At 44.6% G+C, this 25264-nt stretch overlaps 1 protein-coding gene across 2 annotated transcripts in view; it reads left to right on the top strand.

Moving 5' to 3' along the window:
• SERTAD4 (SERTA domain containing 4) overlaps positions 1-24814 on the top strand; it is an 87589-nt gene extending 62775 nt beyond the window's left edge. For both annotated transcript variants that reach the window (XM_040351496.1, XM_040351497.1), the window contains exons 3-4: positions 2325-2437; positions 23794-24814. In XM_040351496.1, the coding sequence (XP_040207430.1) occupies positions 2325-2437; positions 23794-24519 (839 nt within the window). In that variant the 3' untranslated portion in view covers positions 24520-24814. The remainder of the gene's footprint in view (positions 1-2324; positions 2438-23793) is intronic.
• The last annotated feature ends 450 nt before the right edge of the window (positions 24815-25264 follow it).

The following is a 25264-nucleotide window of genomic DNA, read 5'->3' as shown; positions in this document are numbered from 1 at the left end:
TATGTATGTATATAAATATACATCTACTTCATACCTAACGAAAAAAAATATATTTTATAAACAATAATATATAATCCTAAACCTGTAAAAATGTAAAAGTGTGTGTGTAAGTATATATATATACACACACTTGTATATAAATACAAGTCAAAATCTGAATTTAACCCCTTAGGTTGGAGGGTATGGAGTTGATGTATCCAATTAACCTCTCTTTTTCTCAACTCTAGTTCCCTATTGCCTCCTCGTTTATTTTTAGATACACCATCAATTACCATGAATCTGCATTGTGATACTGTATATCCTGTATGTCTGGCTAGTGGTAGTTTGTCCAACTTGTCCCTGATGGAATATTTGTGTCTCATGGTGCGATCTTTTACTTTTTCTTTTAGACAAGGGAATGACCCCTTGTTTTTAGGACCTAAAAAGGTCACATGAGGAATGGGTGTAGAATTTTGGTCAGATTTAACTAACTTATCATAAACAGGCCTTTCCACTACGGTATGAAGGTACGGGGGATGGTAAAATTCTGGGACTGAAGGGTAATTGCTATTGAGAATTGACCAGTGTTTCTTAATGATGTTATTTATCTGGTTAGAAAATGGATGGAATTGAGAAATGAAAGGCATTCTGCGACTAGTGATATTCATTTTATTATTGTTATGTAAATTGACACGTTCTCTATGAACCATATGTTTGGGATATCTTCGTTGTCACAGCCTGTCTTCCATTTCATTAGACCTGATTTCACAAGTCTCTGGGTTACTAGTGATCCTTGCTACTCGTTGACTCCGGGGGATGGATTTAAAAACCCCCGGGGGATGAAAGCTAGAAAATTGTAGTAATTGATTACGGTCAGACGGTTTTCTATACAGATCACTAATAATATGTCCATCCTGAATAGATAGCAATGTATCCAAAAATGGTGTTTTATCATGACTGATGGACATATTGGCCCAGATTCACGTAGAAGCGCGCGTGTATCCTATTTACGTTACGCCTCCGCAACTTTGACAGGCAAGTGCAGTATTCTCAAACCAAAGTTGCGGCGGCGTAGCGTAAATAGGGCGGCGTAAGCCCGCCTAATTCAAATGTGGAAGATGTGGGCGTGTGTTATGTAAATTTAATGTGACCCCGCGTAAATGACGCCTTTTACGAACGGCGCATGCGTCGTCCGTGAAAGTATCCCAGTGCGCATGCTCCAAATTAACCCGCAAGAAGCCAATGCTTTCGACGTGAACGTAAATGACGCACAGCCCTATTCGTGAACGACTTATGCAAACGACGTAAAATGTGAAATATTCGACGCTGTTCCGAAGTCCATACTTAACATTGGTACGCCTCATCTATGCCTCATATAGCAGGGGTAACTTTACTCTGGGAAAAGCCTAACGTAAACGGCGTATCTGTAATGCGACGGCCGGGCGTACGTTCGTGAATTGGTGTATCTAGCTGATTTACATATTTCTAGGCGTAAATCAGCGTACACGCCCCTAGCGGCCAGCGTAAATAGGCAGTTAAGATACGACGGCGTAGGAGACGTACGCTGGTCACATCTTATACAAATTTTGGCGTATCTAATTCTTTAAATCAGGCGCCAAGATACGACGGCTCAGACTCAGAGATACGACGGCGTATCTGGAGATACGCCGTCGTATCTCCTACGAGAATCTGAGCCATTGAATTTTTAACCCGGAATCAATCAATTTAAATATGAATTGAATGATTATAATGAATCAAGGTCACCTACCCATAGCAAAGGCGTCATCAATGAACCTGTACCAAACTGTACAATTGTCATTAAACATATATATGTTTTTTGTTAGTTTTTTTTCATAGAATTTTCATATTTAAAAGCCAGTAGTTGATGCTCTAGGCTTCATTTCACAAGTGATTCTGTATCTCCTTTCTTTCAGGTGTTTACTAAGTTCAGCAGCTTAAACGGAATTATATACACAAATCTGACCAATGACTTCTGTCTGAGGTTTAGTCAGAGACAGCATGTCTTACAGAAGACTGCTTCTCTGTAGAAAATCCTTAGGTATCTGTTAAAATATGTATTAACGTAGTAAAATAAAACCGACCCCATACCATTATAGGTTTCCTTTTAATGCTTGCAATATTTCATTGTGGTGAAGTTGGACTGAGCGGCACACTGCCTCGTCTTCCAGCACCACATTATATTGGGAATATGTGGGGATGTCGAGTATCGCTGTGTGGCTTGATGTGTTCTGTGTATGTGTGTCTTAGGAAACTAAGTTATGTTGTTTGGAGAACCTCGAGCGAACTATGTGTCATCATCTGTCATATCTGATTTATTACCACAGAGTCACATTACAGGGGAGTTTCACATCCAAAAACTGCATCCAGGAATACACACTTTAAAAGGAAATATGTAGAAGAGGATTATCATCTGAGGCTCAGCAGCTGTAGTCATAAAGTATGTTCCATTTTGTCTTTACCTTCATTTGTTACATCATACAATTGTGATTGTTTTCTTTCCTGTTTTTTTTTTTGTTTTGTTTTCCAACCGTTTTTTATTTGTAGGTGGAATAAGTCCTCAAGTACCCCCAACAGGCCATGTTTTCAGGTTTTCCTTTATCTTGCACGGTTGCTTTAAATCAGAGTCAATGGTTTGGTATTTTGGACAGTTATTTTATCTAAGAGAAATTTCCAAAACATGGCCTGTTGGGCTACTTGAGGACCGAGGTTGGCATGTTTGTTTTTGAGCCCCCTCTCTGTAATGTATTTCTTATATATTCTTATGGAGTATCCACTAGGGCAGGGGTCAGCAGCCTGGGCCGCACCCGGCCCGCCACTGCTGAATGTCCGGCCTGTAAGTGCCCTTGACCAATTCAGGGGGGTGCAGGGGACACTACAGTGGGGGGTGCAGGAGACAGAGGACACTACAGTGGGGGGGGGGGGGGGGTGCACGGTACAAAGGACACTTTAGTGGGGGGGGGGTGCATGGTACAATTGACACTACAGTGGGGGGTGCAGGAGACAGAGGACACTACAGTGGGGGGTGCAGGGGACAGAGGACACTACAGTGGGGGGGGGGGGGGGCACGGTACAAAGGACACTTCAGTGGGGAGTGCAGGAGACAGAGGACACTACAGTGGGGGGGGGGACAGAGGACACTACAGTGGGGGGTGCAGGGGACAGAGGACACTACTATAGGAGTACAGAGGACACTGCAAAAGGGGGGGGGACCATAATAGGGATCCCATCACTCCTGGGGACAGGGACCCATTCTCACTTGGAGATAGGCACCCCTTCTCACTTGGGGACTGGGACCCCTTCTTGCTTGCGGACAGGGACCCATTCTTGCTTGGGGACAGAGACCCCTTCACCCCTAGGGACAGGGACCCATTCTTGCTTGGGGACAGAGACCCCTTCACCCCTAGGGACAGGGACCCCGTCACCCCTAGGGACAGGGACCCCATCACCCCTGGGGACAGGGATCGGGGCACTGGGACCCCTTCTCGCTTGGGGACAGGGACCCCTTCTTTCTTGGGGACAGAGACCCCTTCACCAATAGGGACAGGGACCCTATCACCCCTGGGGACAGGGACCCTATCACCCCTGGGGACAGGGACTCCTTCTCTCCTTGGGACAGGGACCCCTTCTCCCCTTAGGACAGGGATTCCAGGGGCCCCTTCTCGCTTGGGGACAGGGACCCCATTACCCCTAGGGACGGGGCCCCCATCTCTCGTAATGGCAGGAACCCCATTTTCCCTAGGGACAGAAACCCCATCTCCAGACCATGCTTGGGTGCCAGGATGAGGGAAGGGGGGCAGTGAAATCAGAATCCCCAGCTACATAGTCCTTCAGGGTGAACTGGCTTTGTATTAGTGAAGCACCTTAAAGTGAGGTAAACCTGTACTGTTATTATTACTGTGTTAGGATTTTTAGCATCCTCATTTATTATCATTCTGGCCCTTAAGTGAAAAAAGGTTGAAATAGGATTCTATGCATTATATAACCTTGAGTTAAAAAAAAAGGAAAAAAAAAAACATTTAAAAACTGCTGGCATACAAGGTGTATGTCACCTCCTGGTTCAATGAGTGCCAATAGTGCTTCTGCTAAAGTCCGGGCTCAGAGAGGAGATACATCTCTCCTACACAGCAGCCGCTCTGCCCACACCTTCTCTCCCCTCTCCCTTCACAGAAAGATTTGGATTTTATGAATGGGATTACAGAATGAAAATTGTTCTGTGATTGGGCAGGGGGAGAGGAGGGGCAGACAGTGAAGCTGCGTGTGATGCTATGGCTGCTGCCTGCGTTGAATACCTGTAGCTGGGGTGTTGGAATACTGGAAGAATAGCAATAGACATGCTATCGGCACTCAGCCAAACAATAAATTGTTAAAAAAAGAGAAAGCTCCAGGAGGTTGTATACACCTTGGTGCACTCAACTCCTCGTGTGCCATTCATTTTAAACGTTTTTTATCTTCTTTAAAGTAGAAAAATTTGTGCCATTTTTTTAATAATTGTACCTCAATTCCATTTGTTGATTGCTCACAAACAACAGCAAAAGTCTCACCTGTTGTAGCTAACTTATGTATGTGTGATTGCCGTTTTTATATAGATAATAATGCTAAAATCCTCATGGTTTCCTTTAAAGCCGAACTTCACCCATAGCCACTTGATAAAAAATAATGTTCTTTAGCAAGGGACATGCATTTTACATTAATAATTATGCTACCAAAATGAGTGTGTGCTGTAAATTGCCTCCAGCATTGCTTCTGTTTCTTCTGCTGGAGGCTGCCATTTTTCTGAAGCCCAGAACCCCTGAACAGCAGTAAATCATAAAGCGTAACTAAACCCATTAATTTAACGGATTCAAAAAACAGTTACATTCCTGGAATGCCAGGATTGCTAACTGTCACATTTGCTTGTGTCCTCAACCAAGCTGTCAAACCATCATAACTAATCACATGTGCAGCACCATGGCAGTTCAAACAGAAGCATCTTCCTTGGCTGTAGAGGATAGAAGGATTCTGCTTTAAAGGGGTTGTAAAATTACAATTTTTTTTTCCTAAGTAGCTTCCTTTACCTTAGTGCAGTCCTCCTTCACTTACCTCATTCTTCGATTTTGCTTTTAAATGTCCTTATTTCTTCTGAGAAATCCTCACTTCCTGTTCTTCTGTCTGTAACTCCACACAGTAATGCAAGGCTTTCTCCCTGGTGTGGAGTGTCGTGCTCGCCCCCTCCCTTGGACTACAGGAGAGTCAGGACGCTCTCTACGTTGCAGATAGAGAAAGGAGCTGTGTGTTAGTGGGCGTCCTGACTCTCTGTAGTCCAAGCGAGGGGGCGAGCACGACACTCCACACCAGGGAGAATGGTGCCATGCTGCCATCTCAGCCAATGAGGAGGGAGAGTCCCGGGAAGCCGAGACACTCCAGCTACATCGCTGGATTGAGATGGGGCTCAGGTAAGTATTAGGGGGGCTGCTGAACACAGAAGGTTTTTTATCTTAAGGCATAGAATGCCTTAAGATAAAAAGCATTCTGCCTTTACAACCAATTTAAACCTTCTGAACATCAAATCTTAAAGCTGAACTCCAGGATAAATCTGCCCATAGATGAGCCATTTATTTATTTTTTCATTCAACCAGCAGATGCATGGCATCCTGTAAAATCTAGTTATCTGGCTGTGATTATATAGGCAGGTACAACTCCCATCCTACCCATACGTGGAGCTTGACTTGACTGCAGCTTGAGCATCAGAGCTAGGGAGAGTAAAATGGACAGTGGTTAAATCAGAGGATATTATATGATAACTCAATTTTTTTTTGTACAATTTTTAGCTGAATGGGGCACATGCATGGGGCAGATTTTAGATTTAAAATACTTGAAAGCCTAACTTCAGTCAAAACAATTTATTTCATTTTGCATAGAGTAGGAATGTGTTAGAACCCCTGTCCATTTTTATTGCTATCTGTATCTTCACTGGAGACAGAGACTTCCTGTCTGATGGGTGTCAGAAAGAACAAGAAGTAAGGGAATATTTTCTACTTCCTGTCTACTGAAGGAATGTCAGGCAAGGATGTTGAAGGAAATCCCCCAACAGGGCCACAGAAAGAAATTAAAGCTTCACAGATGCTCTATAGCAGGGCTCAAAATTTCAAGTCCTGAGCCACTAGCCAGGCCTCAAGAGTTACTCGCCACCAGTTGCCCCACCTAATTCATACACTGCCCTGCGCCTAATTGCACCCGTAAACACGCCCTTGTAGATTATCTCATGGAACGACAATGTTTTATGCAGAATCAAGTTACAAAATTAAATATTACCAACAACAACTGGGACAGGGCACTGGGGGAAGACCAGAGGGACAGGGCACTGGGGGAAGACCAGAGGGACAGGGCACTGGGGGCAGACCAGAGGGACACGGCACTGGGGGCAGACCAGAGTGACAGGGCACTGGGGGCAGACCAGAGGGACAGGGCACTAGAACTGGGTCTCTTCCCCATTCTCTTGCTGTCTCCTCTGCAACTCCCATCCATCCTCTCTCTCTCTCTCCCATTCATCTCATCATCAGGAGCCTGTGTGTGCGGCTCCACACTTGCGTGTCCCCACTTCCCCCTTTTATTCAGGCTGGCAGAGAGGAGAGGAGCTGCAGCACAGCGGGAGGGAGTACAATCCAGCGCTGAGATCCACACAACTGCACAGCCATTGACACCATAGCACAGCGCACAGCACACATTGAGACCAGTCTGTTCACAGTGCTCAGGCTAAACTTACATAGAGCACAAGGAGAAGAAAACTGCACAAACTAGAAGGCTGCCGCTCTCATGTCAGGGCAACTTTCAGTGAGCGCTGCACCGGAGTGGTCATTTTTTCAATCCTCCACCTCACTCATTACTTTCTGCTCTCCAGCTACATTGGTCGGGGCCCGGGGGAGGGGGGCAGGCTCAGAGAGGTCATACTGTTAGGTCCCATGGCTTAATGAGAATTGTAAGGAGAGCACCTGTGTACTGCTCTGCCTGTGCGCGGCTCACCAGACTACTTTTCCCGAGCATGCACCTTTCCTCTTCGGCCGCCAATCTCATCGGGACTCTAAGTGTAGGCACAGATTGGAGGGAGATTGGTCATGCAGCCCTGTCATCACTCGCCCCCAGCTTAAATCCACTCGCCAAATGCTAGTAGGCGAGTGGAAATTTTGAGGGCTGCTCTATAGCCCTCCCACCACTCTGACCCCCCCCCCCCCCCCAAAAAAAAATGTTGATAGAGATGATAGCATAGATAATCCTGTCAGATACATTCATAAACAAGGGTAATTATTAATAAAATATATTATCTAATTTCTAAATTGAATTATTAACAGCTATTACAACCCAAATTTGTTCATTCAGTTTTGCGTGGTTGTCATGTCACAATGTGAATCACTTGCTGCTGTCTTCTATCTCTCAGGGGCTCCCGTGGTTAGATATCCTATCAGAATTCTAAGTTTCACCCTCTGCCAGAGCCATTATAAAGCCAAGTGATGGTCTCGGGCTCTCCCAATGGATTCTGCCTAATGTAGCGTGAACAAATAATTGGGGTGCCCAGTCGAGCATGACACTTTTGTTATAACCTTGAAAAAAGCAGACAAAGGCATGGGCTATGGCAGAGAAATCTCACTATTGGAATCCCACAGAGATAGAAGGAGCAGGTGATATAATTCAGTAGTGCCCACTGAGAACTGAAATACCAGGTGCTGGTGGAGGTGCTCGTAAACGAATAATTAAACTGAAATGCAAAGCTTTGGACAGTAAAGGCAAAGTGAATTACAAAAACTCGATTATCCAATAGGAAATATTTATTAAATTGTATAAAACTGTGCTGCATCTGGCACAGGTGGCAAATGACGGGCATATTCAGATGAGGATTTTAGGCTAATTCCCTGACCTTGCTGCGCTCAGCATACAGGCCTCTACTTTGGCTTGGATTCAGACCCTCGTAGCCTACATCCTTTAGCAATATTTTTTGGCCTCCGAGGGACCCACACAGCATGTAGAAATTTTAAGGGTTGAGTGCCATAGATTTAACTTGGAGCAGAAGCATTTACTATACATGCCTCTTCCAAAAATATTTGTTATTACAATGTATGGGCAATCTTGACTATCAAACTGCAGGAAAATTAAGCACGTTGCCAGTTTCTGCTGTAGTGGAGCGGTACACCCACCAAAGAATCTGCAGAATCTGACACTTTTGAGGAGTATGCTGTGGTTCCTTCAGGATAGCCAGATTGAGCCACTGCGCACAGCAGGGACCAGGATACTCGTGTTAGCGTTGGATTCTGTAAATTCTTCTGCTGATGGTTGCTCTTCACTACAGCAGAGATCAGCAATGTCGGCAGCGGCAGAGGTGAATATCCAATGTCTTCTTAGCAGAAGACTCTGCATTTTAGACCTTTATTTTAGCAACAGTTACCAGCAGACAGATATTTCAATTAGAGGGAACCTGTGCTAAGAAAAATACATCATTGGGCTGCCCAAAGCTAAATACATTATTGGGCTGTTCCAAAGAGAAATATGTCATTGGACTGCCCCATAGAGAAATATTTTATTGGATTGCTCCAAAGAGAAATACCTCATTGGGCTATGCCAAAGAGAAATACTTCATTGGACTGCTTCACAGAGAAATACATAATGGGGCTGCCTTAAAAGCAGAGATCAATCATTGGGCTACCCCAAAGCAGAGATACATCATTTGGCTGCCCCAAAGAGAAATACGTCATTGGGCTGTCCCAAAGGGAAATACGCCATTGGGCTGCCCCAAAGAGAAATACATCATTGGGCTGCCCCAAAGAGAAATACATCATTGGGCTGCCCCAATGAGAAATACATCATTGGGCTGCCCCAAAAGAGATATATGTCATTTGGTTCCCCCAAAGAAAAATATGCATTTGGACTGCCCCAAAGAGATAAATGTCATTTGGCTTCCCCAAAGAAAAATACACATTTGGGCTGCCCCAAAGAGTAATACATCATTGAGCTGCCCTAACGAGAAATACGCCATTGGGCTGCCCCAAAGAATAATACATGATTGAGCTGCCCTACCGAGAAATACGCCATTGGGCTGCCCCAAAGAGAAATATGTAATTGGGCTGTTCCAAATAGAAATACACCATTGGGCTGCCAAAAGCAAACTTCATTATTGGGCTGTCCCAAAGAGAAATACGCCATTGTACTGCCCCACTGAGAAATATGCAATTGGGCTGCCCCAAAAGCAGAGATACATCATTTGGCTGCCCCAAAGAGAAATACGCTATTGGGCTGTCCCAAAGAGAAATACGTCATTGGGCTGCCCCAAAGAGAAAAGATTTATTGGACTGCCCCAAAAGAGATATATGTCATTTGGCTGCCCCAAAGAGATATATGTCATTTGGCTTCCCCAAAGAGAAATACACCATTGGGCTGCCCAAAGCAAACTACGTTATTGGGCTGCCCCAAAGAGTAATACATCATTTAGCTGTCTCAAAGTGAAATACCCCATTGAACTGTCCCAAAGAGAAATACAACATTGGGTTGCCCCAAAGAGAAATAAGTAATTGCCCCAAAGAGAGATATATCATTGAGCTGCCAAATTAGAAATACATCATTGGGCCACCCCAAAGAGAAATATGTCATTGCCCCAAAGAGAGATGCCTCACTGGACTGCTCCAAAGAGAAATACCTCATTGGGCTGCCCCAAAGAAATATACCTCACTGGCTGCTCCAAATAGAAGTACATCATTGGGCTGCCCCAAATAGAAATACATCATTGTGTATTGCCTGCTTTTTTTTTTTTTTTAACTCTATGACATTGGCAGGGCCACTGTTAGGAATCACGGGGCCCTGTATAGCCTACCTGACGGAGGCCCCTCGTGTGAAAAAATCAAAACAATATTTTCACAAAAAATACAGGAAAATCATTATTAATGGACACAGACCAAGCCCAAATTCTCCCCAAACAATAATGCACAGATTCCACCAACTCCCAGTACAAATCCCCCCCCCAAACTCAAATCCCACCCCAATTCCCCCTCTTAGTACAAATCTCCCTCACCCCCGAAAAATCACTTGCCTAGCACATATCCTCTTTCTTCTCAAACTTTCTATCCTAGCACAAATCTTCTCCCCTTAAATCCCCCCTGCCAGCACAAATCCCCGCTAATTCCTCCTTATAAACCCAAATTCCCCCACCCCCTTCTGGCACAAAATCTCCCAGTCTCCCTTCCCAACGCAAATCTTCTTACTTCAATCCCCCTCCCAGGACAAATCCCCACAAATCCCCCACAACCCTATCTATATTACTCTTCCCAACACAAATTCTTCCTCCCTACCCAAATCCTCCCCCAGCACTAATACCCCATCCCCCCTCCTAGCACAAACATCCCCTCCCCTGATTCTATCCCCCAAACCTTGCTCCTATGCCTATTCATTACTCAACAAAAGTAGCCACCCATCCCCCTCACCCAACTTACAAGGGGAAGCGACTACAAAGCCAGGAAAATGTGTTCTGTGTTGTGCTCTCCCCTCTTGTCAGAATAGCATTCATCTACAGTATAAAACACATGGAACCGGATCTTACTGTAAATCGCATTGCACTGTACACACACCGCCCCCTATTTCCTCCAAGGGCCGCTCTTCTCCCAGCATGTGGATAGGGGGTGGTGTGTGTACAGCGCAATGCGATCTACAGTAACAGGGATCCGGTCTCATGTGCTACACAGAGGAATGCTTTTCCGACAGGAGGGGAGAGCACAACACAGCACACCTCCTCCTGGCTCTTTCCTGAGGAGCTCAGCAGCGGTCGGCCAGGCTTATCATCCAAGGAAGGACCAGCCTGGGCCCCCTCTGTCCACCTAGCAGCTAAAAGCTGTGGGAATGAGAGGGGAAGAAACCAGCTTTCAGTTGCTGGGTGAGAGAGGCAGAGGGCATTGTTCTGTCATTGTTCCTTCTCTGCTCCACCAATCCTCCTGCTGTCCATGCCTGTGCCTCGGCCCCCTACAGGAGGACCAGTGGCCTTGGGCACCGTTACTTTCGGAGTCACTGAAACAGAACAAGTATGCACGTCAGGGAAGACATAGAAAAGAGGGATGTCCTTATCTGCATTCTTGTTCTGGGTCAGTGATTCAGAGTATTAAAAAAGTATGGTCAGCATGCCAGTCAAGCAACTGCCATTTTCATAAATGCCAGTCTCCGTGTTACTCTCAAGACAGGTTTCCTTTATTAAGAAACTCCCTTTTAAAAATGAAGGAAAATGGAAACAGAACACCCGTCTAATGCAAAAAACATTACTTATGATGGTAGCAGCAACTGTTTTGGGCTTGTGACAGGTTCACTTTATTTGATAGTTTGAACTAGACCGTTTTACTTTAAGGGTGCGCTAATACATGTGTATCATCTTTCTTGCCACGGATGAACAAAACATATCTGGACTTCGCAGTTTAGTATCCCTGGAAATGATTAGCACATATTGGCAGCCCTACCAATCATGGCCGGTGCCACGAAATTGAAACGCCAGTCTCTCTGATCCACCCAACTCTCGTGTGTGGGCACATGGAATGGAAAAGGAAAATAAATTACTGCATAGATTTCTACACAAGGATTTTCCTTGTTAAAATAAATCACATCAGTAAAACATATTTTTAATTGCTTTTTAAAATTCTGTGAGTTCAATTTCAAAACTGTCTGAGTTGCAGTAGAAGATCTTTTAAAGGGGACCTTTCGTAGTGTGAGACGTCGTGCTTAATAATGATCATCATTTTTTCCTTCACTTTAAAGTGCTTTAGCATATTTAGGAAGGGCAAAGCAGGTCAGACAGCCTCAGAATGGTTATGAAGACTACACTATTGACGTAAATAGGATTCTTCTGACCTGCATTTGATGTGCCTGCCAACTGGTTTGAGCATTTCCTTTTTTTTGTTTTGTTTTATTTATCAATTTTAACTTACAAAAATACAAGAACACGAACAACAAAAGCCCAACGGGCCACACACAATATTACAACATATACTTCTTCAGCATTTGGCTTATTCTATAACCCCGAGATCCATACCTAGGAAAATCAGAACGAGATTGCAAAGGCCCAACCAAAATGTACTCCCTTCATGCATTAACTCCCTTCATTCTTTATATCAGCACCCTTGACATATGTATTGAAGAAAGAGCCCACCGTCAATCCAATGTTTAGAACAATCAAGTTGCCACATCCCAAATCCGTTTTCACACATGATTAGAACGATATACATTTTGTTCATAAATAGCCACTTAATCAGACAGCCATGGATGCGCTATTTATCCAACTACCCCACACCTTATCAAACTATTGTGGTATACCTCTACTAATCTAAGTAGCTTTATATAGTGGGGCGCCTTGTAGCCTTCCATGCTGAAATAAACGGAGGGGCAGACTTTTTCCATGAAAGCACTATTAGTTTCTTAGCAAAATACAGTAGAATTGTCAACAAAGTACGTGTCACTCTTTTAGGAGCTATGGCAGTGATGGCGAACCTTGGCACCCCAGATGTTTTGGAACTACATTTCCCATGATGCTCAAATACACTGCAGAGTGCATGAGTATCATGGGAAATGTAGTTCCAAAACATCTGGGGTGCCAAGGTTCGCCTTCACTGAGCTAGGGCATCAACTAGTCTCCACCGTTGGCTGTATATGAATAGCAGTAACCTCCTCTATGCAATCAGTGACCCCCTTCCAAAGATTTTGAATAGCCACACAATTCCAGAATACATGTAAGAAATCCGCATTGGATGAGGTGCACCAGCAACAGGGTGACCGGGTAGGGAACATTCTCGCCAATCTGGCTGGAGTAAGATATATGCAATGTAAAAATCTAAATTGGATAAGCTGGTCTTTGGTTGACACCAGTCTGGTAAATTTAATGTCCCAAATATCATCCCCATCCATCTGGGGGAATACTTCCACCCATGCCGCTCTACATCGTGAAAGAAGCTCACCTGCTGCCATAAACAGCAGTTTGTATATAGTAGATAGGACCTTATCTAAAGCGTCCTCTCTGAGTAAGGATTCCAGATCACTCATTCACAGTTTTAGACAGGTGTCACCAAATTGGGCATTATACGCATGTCTCGGCTGCAAATAACGAAACAAGTGAGTATTGGTGAGATGACATTTAGTTTTCAGAGATTCAAACTGTAGGAGTTTGTCGTTGCCCACTATATCCTTCAGTGTCTTAATACCATATTCAGTCCAAATGATTGGTTTGAGCATTTCCTTATAATGCAGAGGGATGCTCTAACCCAGTGGTTCTAAACCTGGGGGTCGGGACCCCCTTGGGGGTCAAATTACGATTTGCCAGGGGTCACCATATCCTGGGCTGTTCCTGAAGCCGGTACCTCTCTCCCAGCCTTTTTGCGTGCCCATTCAGTTCACGGCATGGCTGGGGGACAGAGACTAGAGGTCAGCTGACTGGTGAGAAATGTGAAGTGGGAGGGGCTGGAGGAGACCCCATCTCCTGATTTCGGTAGAGGTGTCACTGCTACGAGACACCACAAAGTCAGAGACACAGTGAGTAACAATAACTGTGAATATAGTTCACATTAAAAGTCCCCACTACAGTTCTCAGATCAGCAGATGACCTGGATCAAGAGCACCCAAGTTGGCTGATCAGAACTCCCCCCAGCAAATTACTTATTAGGGGCGCAAATTACTTGTCTTGGCTTGGGTGCTGACAACCCACGCTACGAAAATAATTTTACTGTTAGGGGTCCCCACAACTTGGGAAATTTTATCAAGGGGTCACGGCACTTGAACGGTTGAGAACCACTGCTCTAACCCCTCCTGCACTTTCTTATTGGCTAGTAAGGCTGCCCATTTTACTGGATTACCCAATTAGGTGCGACAGATAGGAAAGAGTTTACATTTGCATGTTAGAAGAATGTCCCAAGATTTGGAGAACTTGGGGTGTCCAAGGTATTTGCAGGCCCCCCTATAGGTAGTGCTCTGGCCTGTTTAATGCATTCTGGTACAGACCAGTTTAAATGAAGCTGAACTCCAGTCTTACATTATTTTCCCCACACTTGTGGCAAGTTCTTTCCTGTGGTGAAACTGATTGCACTCAAGCTTGCATCTCCACAATATAAAGCTACAGTAGCTATTTTGAGCCTGCCTTCGTTTCCTGTATGAATGACTTCAATCATCATCAGTCATCTTTTTTCCTAATTTGTTTTCTCCACCTCTCACAACTATTAGCTTTCTATGCCGTTAATCATTTTGCTCCCTATGAAAGAACACATCCCCAGTTCCCTTTGGATGTGCATGCTACCTTGGAGGGGCAGACAGGGATGTCAAACTCAATTTCATTGTGGGCTGCATCATCAGTATGGCTGCCCTCAAAGGGCCAGTTGTATCTGAGGTGTGCTAGGTACAGAGTGCAGAGTTCCAGTATTATGCTACGTACGGAGTGAAGAGTTCAGGAGTATACTATGTACAGAGTGCAGAGTTCAGGAGCATGCTACGTACAGAATTCAGAGTTCAGGAGAGTGTTATATACAGAGTGCAGAGCTTAGGGATACAATGTTTACAGTGTGTAGGGTTTAGGTGTGCGCTATGTACAGAGTGCAGGGTTTAGAGGTACGATATGTACAGAGTATGTATGTATGAAGCAGCAAATTCCCAGTAGTGGGAGCAGTGATGTAACCCCCTGTGTCATGTGAAATTGTGTGGTCATAGCGATTGGCTGTCAGGCCCCAAGACCACCACATGTATTGGGTATTGTCCTTGACTTTAATAGAGGAAGCAGCAGCAGGGGAGTACTAACAAAAGGAGTATCAAGGAGGTCCGGGCCCCCTTTGTAAAGTAAATTTTCAGCTGATGATGATTAGGCCACCTTAGAGTCCAGGCATGGTTCAGGCATGTGACAATTTGATGGAGAACTTGCTGCAGCTACAGAAAGGGGAGTGTCACACTTCATGGTAAAGCAGGCTCTCAGTGTTGGGGACACCTATAGAACAGAGGACAGCACACAAAGGAAAGTGTAATAGGCAGGCAGTGGCCATTATAAACGTTGTTATTTTTTCCGTTAAGTGGCGTTCCAGTTGCTTGTGCGTGTCCATGACCACAACACAGCGAGCCTCTCTTCTCCCCTATTACGGCTGTTTAGTGATGAACAGCAGACTCCTGTTTTGGGAAAGCTAACAGAAAAAGAAAATAATAAAACGCATCGAAGAATCAAATTACCAAGGCCTTTTCTTTTTCTATGACCTCAATGTTGGTGTGGCGGAAATGTTTCAGCGCTTGTCCCACCAGCACTGTCTCGGTAGAAATGTTTCCATCTCATTCTGTGGCATGGTATGTGTCATTTTTGGCAATCCTCCACCCTCATAAAGTCCTCCGAGCCCAAGTTCTTCCCTGATAATTTCCAGAAGTCTTTGTCTGCTGCTCTCTGCAAGTACAATGACTTTTATAGCCTGTTTGGTTTATTCTACAGCGAGAGCACTTCCATATGAAGAACACACCTGCATGTATGTTTAAAGGGAACCCGCGTGGATACAGATATGGGGCTGCAATTGTTGACCAGTTTAAATGGCGTAGTCCTCGTTTGGAAGTATTTTAATGTTACTCCCACGATGTAACAAGAAACATGGTCGCAATTACCAACTTCCCCACCCTCAAACTACCCCCACCCTAGGGCGACCACGTGTCCCGGATTGCCCGGGACAGTCCCGCATTTTGCAGGTCTGTCCCGGGGCACCTTCATTCCAGGACAATACAGTGTCCCGGAACGAAACTGACACAGCTACCCCCCGGGCCAATCTGATGCCCCCAAAAAAGGCTGCCACATCACTGCTTTACTCACTGACGGTACTTGCCCTGGCCGGTGAATTCCTGGAGGAGCACAATCCCTGCCCCCTGCTTGTGATTGGAGAAATCGTAAATCCTGCCTCTTGTGTCCAATCACTGTGCTGTGATTCGTTACAGCACAAGCTGTTTTTTGGGAAGGGGGGTGTCCCTGAATGGTAGTTTGGAATGTGGTCACCCTACCCCACCCACACTTACCGAGATCATGGGGTGCTTCTCTCTGGAGCGTCCTTCTGAATTTAGCGCAGCAGAGTTGCATCATCCATTCACAGATCCATTTACAGAGATCTGTATATGGAAAGACTACAAATACCATCTTACATGCCAGAGAGAAACGCACAAATTTGAATTGAGCACAAACATCTACGCACTTGTAGTCCAATGTTTACTTCCCCTGTACATCGTTACAGATCTAGGGCAGGGGTGTTTACAATGCAGGAGTCTGTGAATTGCACTTGAGATGTACAGACCATGGTTGCAATGCTCTGCAGGCTTTACGTGTAAGTTCAGATTTACAAAAAAGCACACAATGCTGTTCCATATGGGTATAGCAGCATATTATGCTCAACATATCCCCAGCCAGGGATCCCTTTCAGTTTAAATGAGAAGAATGGCCAAAGCTCTTTTAGCCATACTTCTCCTGTGGGTCACAGGAGTGCCCTTAGTTCTGCACTTCTGTGACCCAGATTAAGCTGACGGCAGGCTAAAGTCTGCTGTCGGCTGACATCACAAGGCCAGTCAAGGCTCCACAGGGTTCTCGACAATAATGTTGGGATCTGCCCAGGTGCCTGACTGGCAGCTGGCTCAGCACAGGTTGGTGCTCTTTTCTGTGGCACTAGGGGACGCTGGTCCCAACCACTGCTCTGATCCTACAATAAACCGGGAAGGAGCCATTGCTGACTGCAGAGGATTTGTAGAATCTTCTGGTTAACAAAAAGAGAGTCCTTACTTGTAGGTGGGCTTTAGCACATTATACAGTGCCTTGAAAGTATTCATGAACAGAAAAAACTGCGCCAGCAAATTATTACTAGCAACCGAAAGGTTGAATAAATAAATTTGAAATTTAAATAACTTCAAAAATAAAAATAGATAAGAATGAATAAACTAATGTCACAAAGTGTGCTGAATAGATCTCATTAAGTGTCCTCCATAATCAAGACAAAACAACACCACTGTGAACTTCACTTCTGTGAGAAACCACCATCACATGGAAAGCCGCTTACCAAAAAGACAGGCTTATACAGCGTTAAGCAATGCCGTTTCAGACGCGTTTCGTCATACGCAGACGTTTTTAATGGGGATGATCCCCATTGAAAATGTCTGCGTATGACGAAATGCGTCTGGGGCGGTGTACAGTGACGTCACTGCGTCGATGTGAAGAAGGAAGGGCTCCTATAGTGCCGGCCGGCTTTGTTTTATATGCTTTTTAAAGGTAACCTTTGTAAGTACAATACGTTTTTCTTATTACATTGGTTTATACAGAATTATGCTATGGTCTGTTTCTTTCATATACCTATGATCCATGGACTGCATGTATGAAAGAGCTTAGCATCCTCACTATCGGAAGAAGTTCTGTTGGGGTCCCTGTATTCCAGTGTTTCAATCCTCTGGAAGGAGACTACAGTTGGGCATTGCTTAACGCTGTATAAGCCTGTCTTTTTGGTAAGCGGCTTTCCATGTGGTGGCGGTTTCTCACGGAAGTCAAGTTCACAGTGGTGTTGTTTTTTGTCTTGATTATGGACACTTAATGAGATCTATTCATCACACTTTGGGACATTAGTTTATTCATTCTTATCTATTTATATGTTTGAAGTTATTTAAATTTTAAATTCATTTATTCAACCTTTCGGTTGCTAGTAATTTGCTGGCACAGTTTTTTCTGTTCATATAATTTGTGTTTATCCCACCCAATTGCAGCCTTCTGGTTTTTCATTTACCAATTTGTTATTTAAATTAGTTTTGTCTGGTTAGCGCAGTTTTTTTTTGTACTATTGAAAGTATTCATACCCCTTGAAATTTTCCATATTTTGTCATGTTTCAACCAAAAAAACAGGGCTGTGGAGTCGGTAGATAAATGTTCCGACTCCGACTCCTCAGTTTTATGTACTTCCGACTCCGACTCCGACTCCCCGACTCCGACTCCTCTGTATTAATATGCAAATGTATTTTATACATTCCTTGAGGGAAAGAAACACAACCTACCACAGGACTACTGGCTGGGAAGCCAACAGTCTACTGCAGGGGTCTCAAACTCAAATTACCTGAGGGCCACAAGACAAGTTTCCATATCCCATGGGGGGCCGCATGCAAACTTTCAAACTTCAAAAACAGTACTGGTGTCAGCGAACGCATTATTAACCCTGACCACTACACTGCACACTGACCACTACACTACACACTGACCACTCACCATCAGGGTACAGCACATCAGGGCACAGCACACATGAGTGCACAGCGCACATCAGGGTACAAAGCCCAGCACATCAGGGTACAGGGCACATCAGAGCACAGCACATAGGGGTACAGCACAACAGGCCACATCAGGGTGCACGGCACATTAGGGCAGGGCATATCAGGACAGGGCACATGGCACAGTGCAGGACATGGCACATCAGGGCACAGCACATCAGGATAGGGCACATGGCACATCAGGGTACAGGGCACATCAGGGTACATGGGGCACAATCAGAGCACATCAGGGCACATGGGGCATATCAGGGCACATGGGGCACATACGAGCACACCAGGGCACATGGGGCACATGAGAGCATATCAGGGCACAATCAGGGAACATGGGGCACACCAGGGAACATGGGGCACATGAGAGCACATCAGGGCACAGCACATCAGGACAGGGCACATGGCACATCAGGGTACAGGACATGGCACATCAGGGCACAGCACATCAGGACAGGGCACATGGCACATCAGGGTACAGGGCACATAAAACAGCACATCAGGGTACAAAGCCCAGCACATCAGGGTACCCCATGTACCCTGATGTGCTGGGCTTTGTACCCTGATGTGCTGTTTCATGTGCCCTGTACCCTGATGTGCCATGTGCCCTGATGTGCTGGGCTTTGTACCCTGATGTGCTGTTTCATGTGCCCTGTACCCTGATGTGCCATGTGCCCTGATGTGCTACTCCCCGGCAGCCCCCCTCTCTTCTCGTCCATCTCAGATGATGTCACAAGCAAATGGGGATGGACGAGAAGAGAGAAGGGGCCGCCGGGGAGTAGCAGTGTGACATGAGAGACAAGTGAACTTATGACAGACGCTTCCTGAGCTACTCTTCATGCACCTCGATCTACACTTCCGCGGGACACGCCCTGCATGCGGGCCATTTAAAACCGGTTCGCGGGCCGCAAATGGCCCACGGGCCAGTACTTTGAGACCCCTGGTCTACTGTATTGCACAGTTTAAGCAAAAGACAAACACAATGAAAACAAAGTTTTTTTATTCTAAAACATGATTTTCCTAGGAGAATCCCATAGTCATGTTTAAAGTTTAAGCTAACAATCAGAGTTTACAAGTTTTTATAGCCTTAGCTAAATGACAGCAGTTTTTCCAATGGTTTACAGCTTCAGTCTTGAACTATTGGCCCTCCATTCCCTTCACTTATACAAGTGTCTCTAGTCCTGCAAAAAACATATTTATTTAATCCCTTATCAGTGAGAGGCTAGGTTACACATGGACGCTGCGTTCCCTGTAAAAGCAGAACACAACACTATGGAAAGTATAAGTATTGCAGCTCCTAATTGTGCGTTGCGTGCCATATAGTGAAGCACATGAAAAGCATGCTTCTTCACGGTCACTTAACGTGTTCGTTTTGCGGTTACGTGAGGCACTGCATGCATTGGTCTTTATTCTTACAGTAGAGAAGTCATTAATTATAACTTTTTGTGAATTGGGACATTTAAACTTGCTTTTTTTTTTTTTATTCCAAACTAAATTTAGTAGGAGTCGGAGTCGGAGCATTGTTTGCCGACTCCGACTCCAGGTACCCAAAATTTCCCCCGACTCCGACTCCGAGACTCCGACTCCACAGCCCTGCAAAAAACATAAATGTATTTTATTGGAATTTCATGTGATAGACCAACACAAACTGGCACTTAATTGTGAAAGGGAAGGAAAATGAAAAATGGTTTTCCAAATTTTTTACATATAAATATGTGAAAAGTGTGGCGTGCATTTGTATTCAGCCCCCTTTACTCGGATACCCCTAACTAAAATCCAGTAAAACCAATTGCCCATAAAAGTCACCTGATTAGTAAATGGAGTCCACCTGTGTGTAACGTAAACTCAGTATAAATGCAGCTGTTCTGTGAAGCCGTGTACACACGATCGGTTTGTGCGATGAAAACAGACCTATGGACTGTTTTCATCGGACAAACCCATCGTGTGTGGGCCCCAGTCTTTTTTCCATTGGTGAAAAGAAATAGAACATGTTTTACATGTAATATTTTTTTAGGTCAGGTAATGTAGTTGGAGGAGAAGACCTAGCTTACTCATTTCAATTCATCCTGAAAGTGTTCAGTAGAGTTGATGACAGGGCTCTGTGCAGGTCATGTTCAAGTTCCTCCACACCAAACTATTCATCCCTGTCACAATTATGCTGAAATTGAAAAAAAAAATTCCCAAAACTGTTGTCCCTGAAGTTGGAAGCTCACTATTGTCTGAAAAGTCTTTTCTCATAAAATAGGTGCAGTAACCCCCCCCCCTTCCAAGTCATCCTTTGTCTCCACCCTCTACCTACCTCTGAGCACTGTCCCTTGGCTCCACCTCCTAACCACCTCCAAGTACCACCTCTTTTTAGAGAATACAGAACCAAGTATCATTTTGTGATGCTAGTTAATTTGTATGGAATGTGTTAATTATAACTAGAAAAGCAATTAAATAAATCCTCCCCACAACAACAGATCTCCCCTAACAACAAAAGATCCCAGCAGTAAAATACTTTTCCAGCAACAACATATCCACCCCAGCAGCCAGCAATTGACTCCTTTAACAGTAGATCTCTCCTAGCTTCAATAGATCCCCCATAAATAATAAATCTCCCCAGCAACAATAGACCCCTAGTAACAATAGATCGAAACCCAGCAACAATAGATCCCCCATCATCAAGCAACAATAGATCTCTCCGAGCAACAATAGACCTCACCTGCAACAACAGATCCCCCCGCAACAATAGAACCTCCAGCACACCCCACCACCCCTTGCCATTACATATATTCAGCGTTGAAGGATGTCCCGGAACTGCGTTCCCGGTAAAAATGAACCCTGATTAACAGTAGCCTTCACTAAAAGCAACACAATGTAGTCATTTGGAGGGTATTGACATACTTTTCTTCATCTAGTATATTTGCATCTGCTCTTTACTTGACCAACTTTAGTTAATTATTATTATTAAAATGTAAATGTGCACACTGGGCATTGTTTAGAGAACATTTCTACCCAAAATCTACATTTTTGCATTGTTGCTGGCAAATCAAGTCGTAGCCACTTTATTGCTCAAGTATCCCCACCAGTATTCCCAGTTCCAATCCAGCTGCCATAGCCATCTCACAGCCAATGAAGATAGAATCCAATCTACAGAAATATTATGACTAGACCTTGAGAGCATTATATACAAAGAAAACTACATGTGCCCTGATATGGTGTCCTCAAAGCATTTCCCAAGGATGTTGTATAGGTTTATTCTACAAAACACCATATACCTGTGAAAGACTAGCTGGATTCATAAAGAAAAGGCCAGACCATTGATGTTTTGATGGTGTGTCCTATTAGTGAAGAAGATGAAAATAAATTTACATTTCTCAGTGGCTGCAATGGCACAGCCTGACTTTGATCAGTTATAATAGACAGGACCTGAAGGAATGCATAATTTATACACATGGCGTCTGTGTATCTACAAAAGACATCTCAGATTTCATATGGTATACTGTCGTCATAGCATATGAAGATATCCTGCTAAATTCCTTGATACGCACAAGAAAGAAACCACAAGTTTATTTAATCATGTGCATGGTTGTTTTTTTTATAAAGAAACCAAAGGGAATCTGTCACTTCCCTTTGTACCTTTTTCAGCCGGAGATCCTAAAATGTGCTGCTGTAATATTAGCATAGGGCCCCTGAAGACAGTAATAAATCTGTCACTTCCCTTCTCATCTCGGTCAGCCGGGGGTCCAAACCTGTGCTGCATGGTGCCAGCATCTAACTTCTGAGGACAGTACCAAATCTGCCACTTCCCTCCTCATCTGGGTCAGCCGGGGGTCCAAACCTGTGCTGCATGGTGCCAGCATCTAACTTCTGAGGACAGTACCAAATCTGCCACTTCCCTCCTCATCTGGGTCAGCTGGGGGTCCAAACCTGTGCTGCATGGTGCCAGCATCTAACTTCTGAGGACAGTACCAAATATGCCACTTCCCTCCTCATCTGGGTCAGCCGGGGTCCAAACCAGTGCTGCATGGTGTCAGCATCTACCTTCTGAGGACAGTACCAAATCTGCCACTTCCCTCCTCATCTGGGTCAGCCAGGGGTCCAAACCTGTGCTGCATGGTGCCAGCATCTAACTTCTGAGGACAGTACCAAATCTGCCACTTCCCTCCTCATCTGGGTCAGCCGGGGGTCCAAACCAGTGCTGCATGGTGCCAGCATCTAACTTCTGAGGACAGTACCAAATCTGTCACTTCCCTCCTCATCTGGGTCAGCCGGGGCTTCAAACCAGTGCTGCATGGTGCCAGCATCTAACTTCTGAGGACAGTGCAAAATCAGTCACTTCCCTCCTCATCTGGGTCAGCCGGGGGTCCAAACCTGTCCTGCTGCTTGGTGCCAGCATCTAACTTCTGAGGACAGTGCAAAATCAGTCACTTCCCTCCTCATCTGGGTCAGCCGGGGCTTCAAAACTTACCGAAGATGGCGGCGGCAGCACCCGAGAGCCGACGGACAGATCGACTTTGGCTGCCGACATCGCGGGCACCCTGGACAGGTAAGTGCCCATATATTAAAAGTCAGCAACTGCAGTATTTGTAGCTGCTGACTTTGAATATTTTTTTTTTTTTCGGCTGAACTCCGCTTTAATTTTCCTTTCCTGGTGCCAATCCATGACAGAATACACGTGGTAGTATGCTTCCATGTTGGCTCTAAGAAAGTTATCAGAGAAATAGCTAAAAATAAATCATTTAATAGGACAACTTTCTATGAGGAGAATTTCATTTACTTTGGGAAGATTTCCTCTTATTTCTTGTTGCACCCCCAGGACAGGAAGTGAAGGAAAATCTTCTCAGCCTAACACATACAAAATAGGTTGACAGGGTTTTAACAACTTCTTACTTATTTAAACAATAACGCATCAGTTTTGGCATTACTTATATTTCAATATTTTTTTATTTTTTTAACTGTATTATTTTAAATAACAGTTTTTGGTTTTGATGCACAACCAGTGAGTCCAGACTCTGAATAACTTCCACCCCAGAAATTCCTGTGGTCATCAGATGGTTATAAATAACATTCACTTTCTTAGAAAATCGTAATTCTGGCATTGTTTTGCAAGCTTGTAAATATTTGGTCCATGAAGAACCCAACAGACTAAGAGCCGGTTCACACAGGGGCGGCACGACTTTGGGGGCGACTCGGCAAGCCGATCTCAAGACGACTTCAGAGGCGACTTTCAAAATGACTTCTGTATAGAAGTCAATGCAAGTCGCCCCGAGTCGCCCCCAAAGTTGTACATGAACCTTTTTCTAAGTCGGAGCGACTTGAGTCGTTCTTATTAGAACGGTTCAATTGAATAGAGTGGAGCGCGACTTGTCAGGCGCCTGAGTCGCCCCTATGTGAACCGGCTCTAAATGTCATACATTTTCAGACTCTGGCAGTTGTTATTGAGATGTTTTCTGGCATTATGACCCTCGGGTTGTACACCTCTGGTTTAGATGACTTTATATGATACAGTGCCTTGTTTTGACAATCTTATTTTTTTCCTTTTAGAATGTATCTATCTTTGAGGAGAGGGCCCATGTTCTTTACATGTCCCTGGAGAAATTAAAATTCATTGATGATCCAGAAGTATTCCTGAGGAGGTCGGTCCTCATCAACAACTTGATGAAAAGGATTCATGGAGAGATCTTACTGCAGAACAACTGGTGCTTCTCAGCCTGCGCTCTGGGATCAACGCCGGCACAGGAGTGGTTTGTGCCCCAGGACTGCCCCTACCGCAAACGCCTTCGGATGGCCAAGGATGACAGTAGCCTTCAGACATGTTGTTTTTACCAGGAATGTGGGAGCCATTATCTAAACATCCCTTTTACTGTTAATGCAAATGGAGGGAATGCCTCAACTTCTTCTTTATCCAGCAGTAACGCGTCTATGCCAGGGTGCTCTCACCACTCGGATTACAACTCAGGAGAGGTGGCCCCCTACAGGAACAGCATCCAGGGGCCTTCATGTGGGGGTTTTGTGACTAATTCCCGACTTCCTCATAAGCTAAACTTGCACGAGGACGAAACGGCGGAGGAAAAACGAGGCCTTCTCAGCTTAAGCTGTGAGGGGGCAACCGGAAGTGGGGCTTCTGAACGCAGAGGTCGCATTTATGATTTTTTGGCAACTGGTTGCAACGACAAGTCTAGCATAAGTGAACCGTGGAAAAAATCTCTGCGGAAGAAAGAGGTTGCTCCGGGCAATAAACTGTGCTGTAATAAAGGGAACAAAATGTGAGCACTGTTTTTTTTTTTTTTTTTGGAAATTCTGGTTTATGAATTTTTTGTTTTTTATGTCACTCAAAAGTGAAGTTTCTGTTACGCAGTGGAAAAAAAAGTTTTTTGTAGCTTTATATGGTGATGAAAATCCTTTATGCGCAAGGGATTTCTAATATGGAAAATATTGTCAGTGTTTTTATTTGTGTTTTAAAAACCTTTAAAATCTGTTAAAAACAGATACACAGTTATAATGTTGTTTTACGGTACTGCCCAGGTTTTGGGCATATGAAATGAAGATGTTTTTTTTAGTCTGATTCTGTGCCTCATTAAAGGGGGGTTTCCACTCTACACTGCAGGATTCATGAGACTCATGCCATTGTTTACATTTTCCATGGACCCATAGTGGCCATAAACGAAAAGCAAAGCTTCAGATTTAAAGGAGTTGTAAAGGAAAAAAAAATTAAAGGAAAAAAAAATTTGGCCTAAAATTATTGGCCGGGATTCAGAAAGAAATGCCTATCTTTAGGCGGGCATAGCGTATCTCAGATATGCTACGCCGCCGTAACTTTGAGAGGCGAGTCCCGTATTCAGAAAGAACTTGCGCCCGAAGTTACGGCGGCGTAGCGTATATGGGCCGGCGTAAGCCCGCCTAATTCAAAATAGGCTGGTAGGGGCGTGTTGTATGGTAATTAACCGTGACCCCACGTAATTGACGCTCCTAACGAAAGGCGCATGCGCCGTCCGTGAAAGTATCCCAGTGCGCA

Source organism: Rana temporaria, chromosome 4 (genome assembly GCF_905171775.1).
Source record: "Rana temporaria chromosome 4, aRanTem1.1, whole genome shotgun sequence".
Taxonomy (NCBI): Eukaryota; Metazoa; Chordata; class Amphibia; order Anura; family Ranidae; genus Rana; species Rana temporaria.
This window is presented reverse-complemented; position numbering and strand designations above follow the sequence as displayed.